This window comes from Trichoplusia ni, chromosome 3 (assembly GCF_003590095.1).
Source record: "Trichoplusia ni isolate ovarian cell line Hi5 chromosome 3, tn1, whole genome shotgun sequence".
NCBI lineage: Eukaryota > Metazoa > Arthropoda > Insecta > Lepidoptera > Noctuidae > Trichoplusia > Trichoplusia ni.
The window spans coordinates 14,156,945-14,170,282 of NC_039480.1; the positions used below are offsets into that span (position 1 = coordinate 14,156,945).

A 13,338-nucleotide genomic window follows, 5' to 3' on the forward strand; every position below is an offset into this window, starting at 1 on the left:
GGAATCATTTTCTTGTATGTTACATGAAAACATAGCCTTAGCCGATGCCGACGGTGCCTACTACTACTCCCATTAAAAAGTAGGTGAAATAAAAGCCAATTATGCCACATTTTAATTTATTTATATAGTCTATATTTAGTACACATATTACGGCGTTTTCTTAACTATAAAATTAATATATTTATATTTACTATTAATTCTCACAGTCATAATGTTTATTTTGCATATTACAATTTATCCAGATACAGCCAACCAAATGGCATACAGGGTGAAAAAGAGTACTTGATCCCACGAACTTTGTTCGAAGATCAGGCGTGTTGTGTACTCTTTAGATTCTTGTTTACCTGGATAAACTGTATTACAGGTATTCATCTAACAACCATTCATAAAACTACAAATATTACTGGTTATGTTTATAGTATCCACAAATATTTTAAGAAAAAATATAGACTCTCGGAAGGAAATGTTCTTCGAATCACCAATATACTATATTATTGCATAATCAACTTCACTTTTAAATAGGCAACTTTTCGACATTAAGGTATATAAAATATATTGCAAATATTCGGAACAAAAATATAAATTTATCAGTCTATAAACCAGCAAGGCAAATCTTTAAACAATTGTAATTATCTACTTCATAGGTATACTCATACACTCATTATAATCTAGAGCTTGGCCTAACGAAAGTCGTGTAGTTCTATAACAAGACCATTTTAACACCAGAATAATAATAATTATACACTGCAAAATATTGTAAATATGAGCAGGATGTATGTCTTAACAGAGTTGACGGACACCTAAAAGTAAACAGATTATCTAAAAAAAGCAGGGATTAATTTTCAGTATAACGCACTTCTGGTAACGAGGTGTGTAGGTGTTATTTTTATATGTAATCGAGTATGAATTTATGGAGATGTAAACTGATTAGATTAGCAACCTATTTTTATATTAGATAGTTTCTGCAATGTTTGTGTAGTAAATGAGGCGTTAAATTATTTTTATAGCACACCATAGAATCATATGAAAAAGCTCGTTTCAAATAAATGTACACTTGGATTCGTCATCTTTGAATATACATTTAATACTTAACACGACTAAAATAATTACCTCCACAACTTACAACAAAAACCTTCCTAAAGCTATGATACATTTTAAATTCAATTTTGTATGTGCCCTTATGCGTGTCCTTTATTTTTGGTACAGAACACTAATTAAATAAACAAACAATAAGGATAAAATGCAAAATTATATAAACAAATGTAGAATAAAAGAAGCAGTTCAAAACTAATGTTGACAAGGCTATTTGTAGCCAAATATCTCGTTTAATGTGCACCTGAATATGGATATATACATACAAAAGATATATTTTGATTTGTTCAGATATTTGGGTAAACAATTTGATTACAATAATAAAAAGTAAATAATAGAAGCAACTTAAAAAAATAAGAATACACAAAATAATACACAAAACGAGGAATTATAAACCATTCCACATAAGACCTTTATAATCACTGAGAAACTTGCTTAAAAGGCTGGTATGTAATACAGTCACTAACAGATGTTAAATACTTTTACAATGGACAGTATAGAAATTCAATGATTATAAAACTCAAATAAGAACATAATACTTAATTAATACTTAAGATTAAAACATGGAAAGCAATACAGGTATTAATCTTCGAGGGTGACATTTTTGAAGAGGTATGACATGGACTCTTTGTTGTGGATGCGCCGGATGGCCTCACTAAGGAGGACGGATATGTCTATGGTCTTGATCTTGTTGCACTGCATCTTCTGTAACTCGTGGGGCACCGTGTTTGTGACGACCACTTCGTCGATGGGCGATTCTTCAATGAGGCGGGGCGCATCAGACGAGAGTAGGCCGTGAGTCGCAAGCACGTAAATTTTGTAAGCTCCACATTCCTTTAAAACTTCTGCCGCAGCTACAAATGATTGGACGTCGTCTATCATGTCATCCTGAAATAATAAGCGACAATTTATATTCATTTCTTTTTTAGTTGCATCTTTTGAAGGTCCATTGCAAAAAATCCTGAGATTGTAATTTCCTTGAGTAATGTTGAGTTGTGTATAATTTAAATCGCTTTTGCGTCGAATTCCTTTATTATTGGCTATAAAATTATATCTCGCATAAAATCTGTTCAGACGTTTTGTGTACAAAAATGAACAGTCCAAATCTGAAAAGCCATGAGAGAATTATAAATAGATGTAGGTACATACCACCATAATAGCTATTCTCCCGCCTACGTCTCCAACAACATTTATTGGCGGCTTCTCTTTTGCCGGGTGTACCGGCACACCCACGGACACATCCATGGTGCGGGATCGGCTGAAAAAGGTTAATACAATTATTACAGATTACATATAAATGTGGTGTGAAAATAGCAGAACATAATTATGTTCACACGGCATCACTTTATATACGCAACGTGTATTAACAAGCAATATTGTATTTACAACATCTTAAGTTGGGCACGCGACCTTTGAATTTATCAGAAAAAAGTACCGTAATTTGACTCAAGTGACGCTAAAGTGTCCGTGTACATGTCGCCTAATAGTTCATAATTTATAAAAATTCCTTTAATTTAGATACAATGTTTTTAATTAGAGTAGGTAGTTTAAAGTGACTAGCATTTTATTGCTTCTTAAATACCAGTTATCAACCACAATAAGTTCACTTACTTCGGTAAACAAGGTGGTGAGTAACGTCCATCTACTTCATCACTTTCAGCTTCCTTCTGTTCGCCGTGAATCACCGCGATAGCTAATCGTAAACGCTCAGCGTATGACGTAGCCTTCTTAGCAGAGCCAGGGTTGCGCGCCACTATTACTGAATTCCGATAATCTGGAATCTAATACCATAATTCAATTACTTAAGAAACTACAAAGTATATTTGAGCCATTTGAGGTGGTTTCACATTGTATTTTAGTCTTAAGGTAACTTTGGAGGTGTGCCAAAAAACTAATTAAAGGTGTAATTATTGGGAGAATTGTCAGTTATTTATTTTCAATGTTATAGTTCCATTGCCAAAAATGTTAGTCTAAATAATATATACTGAAATCTATGGAAAAATCCAGTCAAAAAATACACAAATAATAATAAATTAAAGAACTTACACTTTCTTGAATGTATTGCAGTAAAAATGGTGAAGCCCTTAAATTATCAACTGGGCACTCGTAGAAACCTTGGATTTCTTTCTGGTGTAGATCCATAGTGATGATATGTGTCAGGCCAGACTTGCACATCATTTTGGCAAGAAGTTTAGTGACAATACATCCACGCTTCCTCATTTTACACTGTTTGCTGTATGGTAGGTACGGTATCACACCTACAATAGACCTAGCTGATGAAGTCTTACAAGCATATGCCATTATCAATAGTTCCATTATGTTGTTATTTACATCTCTGTAATAAAAATTAAAGTTAGTATTTTTTTTATTTTAACAATTAATGAGTTTAATGGTTATTTATGGCTAACAGCTGGGTGAAGTAAGAAAAATTTTTTACTTATTCACAAGGAACTGAATGTATAATTTCAAACCACATTCAATGATTATTTTAGGCTAAAAACTGTATGAAAAAACAAAAAATTATCACATATTATTTGCAAGAAAATGGATGTATTATTTTATGTTGCATCCAATTTATATTTATCGGATCTATCCAGTTAGCCTTGACAGCTTTTTCAGATTAAATTAACATATTTTGTTAGTATTATACTGAGGTGTCAGCACACATTCACAGAATAATTGGTAATAAATGCCAAAAGATACTAGGCCTCACAGGAATATCCTTGAATCTTTTCAGATCTTACTTACAATACAATACTTTCATACAAATTACAATTCTTAGAAGACAAATCTTTTTACAACATGTCATTGTTGACAGAGTACATAAACATTGAAGCAATAATCTACTGTTTATTGCCAGTTAACTATGCACAACACAACGTTCCATTTAAGTTGATTACTGAGAATATGGACTGATATAAGGACACACTTATTAGCACATTATTACGCAAACAAGTCACTTTAGATATATAAAATACTCTTTGAAGTTTGTTTATTACAAATACTATTGACTAAAGACTTTGGAATTAATGGTTAAAAATAGTTACATGTTTATGGGCTAGATTGTATACAAATCAGAAAAATAATTTATTTTGATTCCAATGAGATTCATTTTCATTCAGAAATATTTTTTTAAATTATACTTACTTAGTACCAGTCTGTACTATATAAATATTCTTTCCACGAATAGAATCTGCAATTTCAACAATAGTTTCCCTATTGGTCTTATGATATACAGAACATCCTCCTTTTCTTACTCCCAGACGACTGAAAAACATGAAGATTATTCTAGCATAGTAAAAGTTAAGGCTAATTTAATTTATACATATACAAACCAACACATACTCATATTTTAAATGAGGTCATACTACTTAACCTCTGTGATTGTCAAACACTAGGTCAATGTTCCGATCCTTCCAATGGAATGGGTATTCAAGATGAAGAGCAAATACTTACTGAGCGATTGATTCCGCAAGTTCAGGGTGCGAGTTGCCGCTCAAGATCACTATGTCTGACGTGGAGTTACCGTCCATATTGCCCTTGCGAGATCTATTAGTGAAACCCACCAGCCTGAAAAAGAGCAGGCACGTTTTCTTATTCGTTAGCCGACTGTTCAACACATGCAATTTTATTTAATTTAGGAAAGGGACGTCACTGTGGATCAACAAGAAAAACAATAAACCTGGTTTTGTTGAGTAACATAATAACCTGATGGCAGTATTGTATTTGTTACCGCAGAATGAAAAGAAACAATATGAAATATTTCTAAGGTACTTTGCTTCCTAAAACACACTTTAAATACATGTAAGTGGGAGATATTTGGTGTGGTAGTACGATTTAATTAAAATTATGGAATCACCGAATGTGAATAGCCACAGATAAAAATACAACCGAACGAACAAACAAAAGGAATGATAATTGAATATGTTTAAATTTTCTCACAATAATTATCATTATCTTTTCAAAAGTGCCATCGTGAATATCCCTATATAATATCAACCTGTGTAAGTCTTTTTTTTCCAATAAAAGTTATCTAGGACTAATTTAATAGAATTACAATTTAGTTCAATCGAAAACCAACCTCTTTTTTGTTTTGCTTTCAAGGTTTGTTGGTAATGCTACGTTTTAAAGGAAATGGCCATTTTATAATAAAATATTATCTGAACAAGTCTTCGAGATTTGGATAAAATATTAAGTTATCAGATAATCCAATTTTAACCTTGAAGGAAACTTTCGTTCGGCTTTTGTATTTTTAGCCTAGGGAAGCTTAAAATACCATGTTCCGAAACTTGAAATTATTGGAACAGACTGTTAAAAAAATCCAATGTCATAACAAAAAAGTGTGCGCTGGGATCTGGGAATTCTGGGATGTTTTTGTTGGAGGTTATGACCAGTAAATAAATAAAAATGGGATTGACTAAACAGTATTTACGTTACGCTCCAAGCGGAACATTCAATGTCATAGCTAGTGCCGATTGTAACAGCACTCATGTCTCGCTGAATGGAGTAAGTGGGCGATACATAGCAGTTGGAACATGCGAACATGTTGTGATCTGGGATATGAGGCTGGGCGAAAAGGTAAGCGTTAGATGTGTTATTTATTTACCACAAAGGGACAGATTATTTACTAGTTAATGACTTTAAAATGTCGAGAGTTAGATTGGAAGACTAATAATGTTGAATTGTGGTGTTGTTTGTTTACTCTGTCTCGTTTTATTTTTCCTCAGGCTCAGGTGCTTCCAGGAGAAAATGTAGTGGTATCTCAGATTGCAGCAAGTCCCAATGGTAACCACATAGCGGTGGGTTATGTGGACGGCAACATCAATGTCTTTGAGCTCTTAAACAATGAGATAGTGTGTGTGTTTGCCGGTCATAAGTCCGCCGTCACATGTTTACAGTATGATGAACAAGGACATCGTCTGGTGTCTGGTTCTAAGGTTAGTTTAATATTTTAATCATTGGTCATGGATGGTAATTTTTATGATGTGCATTAAATAATTGTCAATCAAATGGCAAAGGCAATATTGCTTAGAGTTATTTTTACAGAATTCATTTGTTGATATTTAATATCTAACTGTTTATCAGGATACAGAAGTGATCCTGTGGGATGTGGTGTCAGAGACAGGTAAAGCCCGCTTCAGTGGACATAAGGGGGCTATAACCAGTGTACTGTTCATCAACGGCAAGAACTGTGTGGTCAGCTCCTCTAAGGACACATTTGTTAAATTCTGGGATATTGAGACGAAACATTGCTTCAAGACTCTGGGAGGACATCAAATGGAAGTGAGTACTTGTTCTCATTTTGATATTTATGTACTATTTACTACTTAGTAACATCATTTTATTAGAAGTCATGTGTGCATTACTTTTGGTGTTCAATGATATAGTAAATGGTTAATTTGAAAGTTACTTCCCTTAATAGTCAATTATAAGTGTTTTATTACCAATTAATAATAATCCATAATAATCAAGACTGTGCTCTGTAGGCCTTTATCAACTCATGCAATATAGAAAAGTTGGTATTATTAAATTAGTACATTGAAAATAATGTGTCAATAAAAATCATTCCAGGTATGGTCAGCAGTACTTCTAAAAGAGGAGAGATACCTTGTGACTGGTAGTATGGACCAAGAACTGAGAGTTTGGAAATTGAACTGGACAGCAGATGTGAAAGATGAAGACAAACTTATTAGACAACTAGAAATAGTCAAGTTGGAGGAGACAGATAATCTGGAAGACTCTTCAGTGAGTACCTATATAATAAATACCTACTATAGCTTGTTTTTTGTAGAAGGTGGGTAAGAGATTCGGCAGGAGCTATGCAACATTAATAACTTAACAACGTTAATGTTATGCAATAACTCAAACAAAAAGTGATTAACATTGTATTATTCATGGATTATTACATACATTGTCTAAACTGGGTTTCAATTTTTATATTCTTTGTTGCAAAACAAAAATTCATCATCAGTAAAAAATACTAACTCTCTAGCTATAAAAGTTCATGAGACATCGCCTGGACAGACAGGCAGATAGGGAATAACAGATCCCTATCACTAAGCAGGGCCTTAGTGATATAGATCCCTATCCCAGTGATAGGGATCTGTTATTCCCAAAGCTTAGAAAATATTTCCAGTGAAATAAAATACATAACTAAATTCTTACATAAGTAAAGTTACTGCTTAGTAAAAACAATTAAAATTAAACTCCATTGCAGGTACTTCAATGTCACCAAGTAGGTACACTAGTGAGAGGCGGTAAAGGCCGCGTTGTGGGCCTGTCAACCGACCCGGGGCTGACCGTGTTGGCGTGTCATGGTACAGATTCTCTATTGGAACTGTTCTCGTTCTGTTCAGATGAAGAAGCCAAAACAAGGATGGATAAACGAATAAAAAAACAAAGAAAGAGATTGGCGTGAGTGAATTTAAACTAAATTAATCAATAATGCTTAAGTAAAATATATTAAGATAAATTTTCATTGTATCTGAGCTTAAAAATTAATGGACTGCACGGTTAGCCGAATGGTTGACGTCACCACGCCAAAGCACTGGGCGTGACGTGTCGCGGGTTCGTCCACGCGTAAGACAATTATTTGTGTGATCCACGAATAGTTGTCCTGAGTTTGGGTATCTTTATGCATGTGTGAATTATAATTCCTTTTTGCGGGAATCGTTTCTTTTTTGTAAAAAAAAAATGTTTTGAATCATTATAAAACTTTTTTGCAATTTACAGGAAACTAAAAGAAAGTGGTGAATTAGACGCTGAAGCGACCACAGTACCAGAGCTATTAACACTGTCAGATGAAGTGAAGCGACTGTCTTCTATAAAACTGGACACCAAGTTGAAGTCTACTACATTATTGTTGGGCACCACAGGAGAGTTGCGTGTTGGTGTGAGCTTGGCTAACAACACTGTGGAGCTGCATAGCCTGAGGATCGGAGAAGGACATGAAGGTATGTCATGTTCTAAGGTTTGAGCCACAGTAGCTGTTGTCTGCGATATGAGTATTCATCCGCGTTGTAAGTAGGAGGGTAGGTTATTAGATAAATAATTAGCAGGAAAATAATATTGCGACTATAAATTGAAAGCTACCCTATTTGTCAAGTTGTATCAAGCTGCGGTGTGCTAATTAGATTGTATTCAGGAAAGTAGTTCAGGAGTCCATCGCAAACCAACAACGTGACACATAATTCAACATTCATATTAAAAAATATATACCTTAACTGATTTGTTTAAAGCGAGGTTGAGGTTGTTGTGAAAGTGAAATAGCGTTATATAGTGTATATTACTGTCTCGCTTTCAAGACGGCATCAGCTCGTTGTAAGCATAGCTGTAGACTAATGTTGAGAGTATGAGTAATTTATTATATTTGATTTCTTTCACAGTGCAATGTCTAAAACAAATTACTCAACCGGGCCACCAGAAGGAGCCGCGTTGCGTCGCCATCAGTTCTGACAATCTCGCTGTGATATCTGCTTCCGCTGATTCTATCAAACTTTGGAGTAGGTAAGTTGAGATGCAGTGCCAAGATTTGTTTACCTGATGCAATTAGGCTAAGCGAAGGTTTTGTTTGAACATTATATTGTATAGTTTCGCTGTGTATACTATTTTCGTTATGTATAATATGTAACATGCCACAATTTACGCCCATGTTTCTGCGAAGAAGAAGGAATTTAAACTTGGTTCATTTGCTTTACTTAAGTATTGTTTTACTTAATCAATTCAATAAGCAATAACTTTTTGTCCATTCAAATACAAGATTTGAATTTTGAAGTCTAAATCCAAGTACTTAGGTTCATATTGCATTGAATATAACACTTCGTCAGTGCTAACAGCTGATGTATATTATCATACTAGAACACAATACTCCTACATATTCCTTATCCTTCCTCCAGGGCAACGCAAGCGTGTCTCCGTACAATCCCAGTGCCATGCGGCCGTCCGTGCAGCATCAGCTTCGCGCCGGGCGACAGACACGCGCTCGTTGGCTGCGTGGACGGGACGCTACTGCTGGTAGACGTGGCGGCTGGGAAGGTTCTAGAACAAGTGCCCGCTCACACCGCCGAGTGTTCCACTGTCGGACTTACACCGGATAGTGTGAGTACATTTTATTTCTTTATTTACTACTTATTGCCTGAGGCGTTCTCTAGCAGTCTACAAATTGTGAAAAGAGATAACAAGAAGTAGGTGCATTGGTAACGTGTGATGAAGTACACTACTGTGTTATGCTATTAATACATACAGTAATTATAAAATAAATTAGTATACAATATAATTGCGTTGTAATGTTAATGAAATGCAGCCGTTATTACACTGTGTTAAAGTATAAAATGCAAGAATAACAAAAATCTTGTAGTCAATTAATTGTTTAAACTTATTTTTTTAATTGTCATAGAGAGGATGTTTTTCGGGTGGCGGCGACAAGACAGTCAAGTTGTGGCAGTTTGAACTTATTCCGGATCCGACGGGCGAGTCCAAGGCAAAGGTAACCTTCTTCTTTTATTTAATTCTAAATTGTCGTATTTGATTAGAGCCTGTAATGAGTTTGTTAAGAACGACTTTTGACCTTTTAGAATCGAGACCATGTCGGTTCTACTGCACCTGTAGACCCGCTTAAAGAGCCTACAGGAATACCGCAATATCGGTGAACAAATTACGCAATATTAGCTTTTCGGTCACCGGTGACCGACGGCCACAAAACCCTGCTTTTTTTACATGTTTTCATGTGTTACCTGACTTTATCTAGCTTATTAATAAGATCATTATTTTCCAGGTGCTTTCCCTCCTTCACACAAGGACGCTAGAGTTAGAAGAATCTGTACTGGCAGTAAAAATAAGTCCGAACAACAAGTTCATAGCTGTCGGTCTATTAGACTCTACCGTAAAAATATTCTTCCTTGATACTTTTAAGGTAAGTCAACAGTATCAAAAGTAGCTTAATGAGCGAACGTTTCCTATTAATGTACACTGATTCGTTGTATTGTTATGGCTTAAGTATAGTTGGTTTGCGCAACATTAACTCAGTCAAAGATCCAGAACAAAGAGGGGTACTTGAAAAAAAAATTTTTTTCTTGTTTATAAATAAATGAATCTTATCTTATCTTATCAAAGATGCAATGATTGTAAACTTAGACTATTTGATTATTGTGGGCGAATGGCTATGGGCCATTTCACATTGCCAATTGTTAACTAACCAAAAAACAATCAATTTTCAACCGTAACTTATCATCCACAGTTCTACCTATCCCTCTACGGGCACAAGCTACCCGTCCTCTGCCTAGACATCAGCTACGACTCGACGCTCATAGCAACAGGCTCAGCCGACCGAAACGTCAAGATATGGGGAATGGACTTCGGTGACTGCCACAAGTCGATATTCGCTCACAACGATTCCGTGACCTCACTCCAGTTTGTACCCTCAACGCATTACTTCTTCACCACGTCTAAGGATGGGAAAGTGAAACAGTGGGATGCGGATAGCTATGATAACATTATTACGTTGAATGTGAGTGGCTTTTTGATTATTTTTTTCTATACCGATTTGTTTTTAATTTTAATGCAAGGCCACCTTAATAAAGATCTTTTTTAGAGTAACTATCGTGGTAAACATGATTTATCGGTATTGCCCATCTAGTTTGGGACTTAGCTGAAGTGGCGAGGTCGTGAGTCGAACAGTCGTTTTGTTTTAATCAAAGTTTCTACTCGAAAAGCCCATTCAAACGAATCTATATTCCAAGCCACCTTCTAGCATCAGATCTTGTGCCAAAAGCTCTGCTTCAGCTCAATCGGAAACCGGGAATAAGATCAAATTAACTTGCTAGTTGATATTAGACAGACAGTCTAACATCTGTCGCTTACAGATAAAAATAAACTAAAAACCTTTTAGTTTTTTTAGTAAGATACGATAAGACCGCCCATTGTGGCACCATGTAACTATTTATTTGTATCCAATCCTGTACTTTGTGGTGTGCAGTACAGAACATTCTATCTTCTATATTCTTTAACATAAAACCGTTTTCCGTGTGGCAGGGTCACGCGGGCGAGTGTTGGGGTATATCGGTGGGCGCGGGCGGGCTGCACGCGGCCTCCTGCGGCGGGGACCGCGCGCTGCGACTGTACGCCAGGACTGAAGAGCCGCTCGTGTTGGGAGACACCGACGAGCAGGAGGAGGGACTGGCTACAGGGGAACAACATGTATGTATATCTCGAAAATCTCGATGTATCTTAATTTAATACCTATTATAGTATGTTTCTTATAGGAATCAAGTTATTAGAAGTCATACTTAACCGGGAAGTTGGAGAAAACCAGTTATTTCATATCCATAAGTAAATCGTTGTAGTATAAGCAGGATACCAAAGTTGTAATCGATTCATCAAAATAGGAAAAGAGGGAAGGGGAATGAGTTCATTTTCGTAAAATTTTTATTATATGACTTGTTATTTAATAGGCACCAGTCCCCGGTCTGCCTGGGCTAACTATGCCTACGAAGAAAACCATCGGTGCAGAGAAAGCTGTAAGTAGAAAACATATTCAGTTCTTATAATAATACTTATGATACTTCACTGATTTTGATGAACGGTAATTTTCGTTTAAATATAGACCTTATACCTTAGTAAATCAAAGTTATTTTTTCCTTGACTGCTTTTTTAAAGCCAACTTTTCCACTTCGGGATGATAAGGAACTATTTCTCATAAACAAAACTTAAAACATTTCTTGGCAAAAACAAGTTATGTGAAATATACGTATGTTTTATAGGCGGACTCGATAATGGAGTGCCTGTCGGTGGGCGCGGAGTACAAGCGCGAGCTGAAGGAAGCTCGCGGCCAGTTCGTGCAGCCGCCGCTACTCATGGCCGCCTACAACTGTACCACGCCAGAGAACTTCTTAGTCGAGACTGTTAAGAGGATCCGATCAAGGTAACTTGTTAGACAGAATAGAAGTAAGGGGGGGGGGGTGTAGGGTTATAAGTTTGTAGTGTTCGCAGTTTCATTTAAATCTGGAGATGTTGGGATAGCGACAGTAATGGCTAGCAAAACTATTTTTTTTTCACAATATGTTGTTTCGGAATTTCGCCCTGACGTTAAAACCGTTACCTGACAATTGATTATGCTGCCTGACAGCTTATAGAGGTCCACTGCTGGACATCGGCCCTTTTTTCGCATGGGAAATCATCAAATGGCTCCTTCCGCATTGGGTTGAGCGGTAGGGAGTGACATAAACCATGTTCCTTCCTTTGCCACGGTAACCCTTTCAGATAATCCCGCTGCCTCGGTGGATATGGCCGTAACTTGCTCAAGACTCTAGTACTTACTAGCCTGCAATGTCAAAGGCCGGCCCAAACCTTCTTATAATACTAACACTCCACATTTTAATTCCGATCTTCGTTATCCTCCAGTGACTTAGAAGAAGCCCTCCTTCTGATCCCGTTCAGCGTGGCCTGCGACATGGTCCGCATGTTACCGACAATACTAGACCGCGGCGACAACACGGAGCTGTTCTGTCGCCTCGCCATTTTCCTGCTGAAGATACACCACGCGCCGCTGGTCGCCAACCAGGCGCTACTGAAGCACATGATACAGATACAGGCCAAGGCCAGCATGCGGCTTAATGAGTTGAGGGTGAGTTTTGTTTACTGCCTAACTGTGTAACTATTTGTGACGTTTTGTGATGGTATTAATGAGTCTGATGGAAGACCTATTTTGAAATAATGCCTGTGTTTTAGGAAAGTAGGAAGGATATACTATTTTTAGCACACAACTGCCTCTTCTCAAAATAATCCAAAGATTCTAGATTCTACAATGATAGTAATACAGTATAATATTTTAGTCGTTACAATTATCGCAATAAAAAAATGTTTATTTTCTTGTCTGATTGTCTTTTATTGTTAAATGATGCAACGTTTTACTTAAGCGTATTTATAGGGGTTTTAATTTCGGACCCAACCGGAGTCCTTAATCATGAGCTGACACGGCTATCACAAAACATAAATACAGCATGATTTTCAACTTGTTTCGTAGGACATGGTGGGCTACAACGTGCATGCCCTGCAGTGGCTGCGGCGCGAGGCGGAGGCGGCCGACAGCGAGCAGCTGTTCCGGGAGGCGCTCGCGGACAAGCGCTCGCGGGACAAGCGCCGCCGACAGCGGCAAGCCGTCAAGAGGCCAATCGTCACTGTTACTTAGTAATAAATGTTATGTAGTTAATAATGACTTTCATTTTGCGTTTTTGTGGAAGTTGTATGTAG

General features: G+C 36.6%; 2 protein-coding genes across 5 annotated transcripts; one reads left to right on the top strand and one right to left on the bottom strand.

The window, feature by feature from the left end:
• Nucleotides 1–105: 105 nt before the first annotated feature.
• On the bottom strand, nt 106–4,973 carry LOC113492035 (phosphoribosyl pyrophosphate synthase-associated protein 2). 4 transcript variants are annotated; one of them, XM_026869313.1, is made up of 7 exons: nt 4,801–4,973; nt 4,549–4,641; nt 4,240–4,359; nt 3,139–3,427; nt 2,704–2,873; nt 2,242–2,350; nt 106–1,980 (listed from the first exon to the last, which is right to left on the bottom strand). In XM_026869313.1, exons 2-7 carry the CDS (start codon nt 4,623–4,625, stop codon nt 1,675–1,677), a joined length of 1,071 nt encoding a protein of 356 aa, XP_026725114.1. In that variant the 5' UTR covers nt 4,626–4,641; nt 4,801–4,973; the 3' UTR covers nt 106–1,674. The 4 variants fall into 4 exon arrangements, with proteins under 4 accessions (XP_026725114.1, XP_026725113.1, XP_026725112.1 ...); XM_026869312.1 differs by having other exon boundaries at nt 4,549–4,662; XM_026869311.1 differs by having other exon boundaries at nt 4,775–4,973.
• A 299-nt stretch (nt 4,974–5,272) lies between these two features.
• Nucleotides 5,273–13,297, top strand: LOC113492037 (WD repeat-containing protein 3). Its single transcript, XM_026869315.1, has 16 exons — nt 5,273–5,670; nt 5,820–6,029; nt 6,178–6,375; nt 6,664–6,837; nt 7,310–7,506; nt 7,825–8,045; nt 8,478–8,598; nt 8,988–9,189; nt 9,488–9,577; nt 9,866–10,003; nt 10,328–10,597; nt 11,122–11,286; nt 11,541–11,606; nt 11,850–12,010; nt 12,490–12,712; nt 13,112–13,297. Exons 1-16 carry the CDS (start codon nt 5,500–5,502, stop codon nt 13,274–13,276), a joined length of 2,772 nt encoding a protein of 923 aa, XP_026725116.1. The 5' UTR covers nt 5,273–5,499; the 3' UTR covers nt 13,277–13,297.
• Nucleotides 13,298–13,338: the final 41 nt, after the last annotated feature.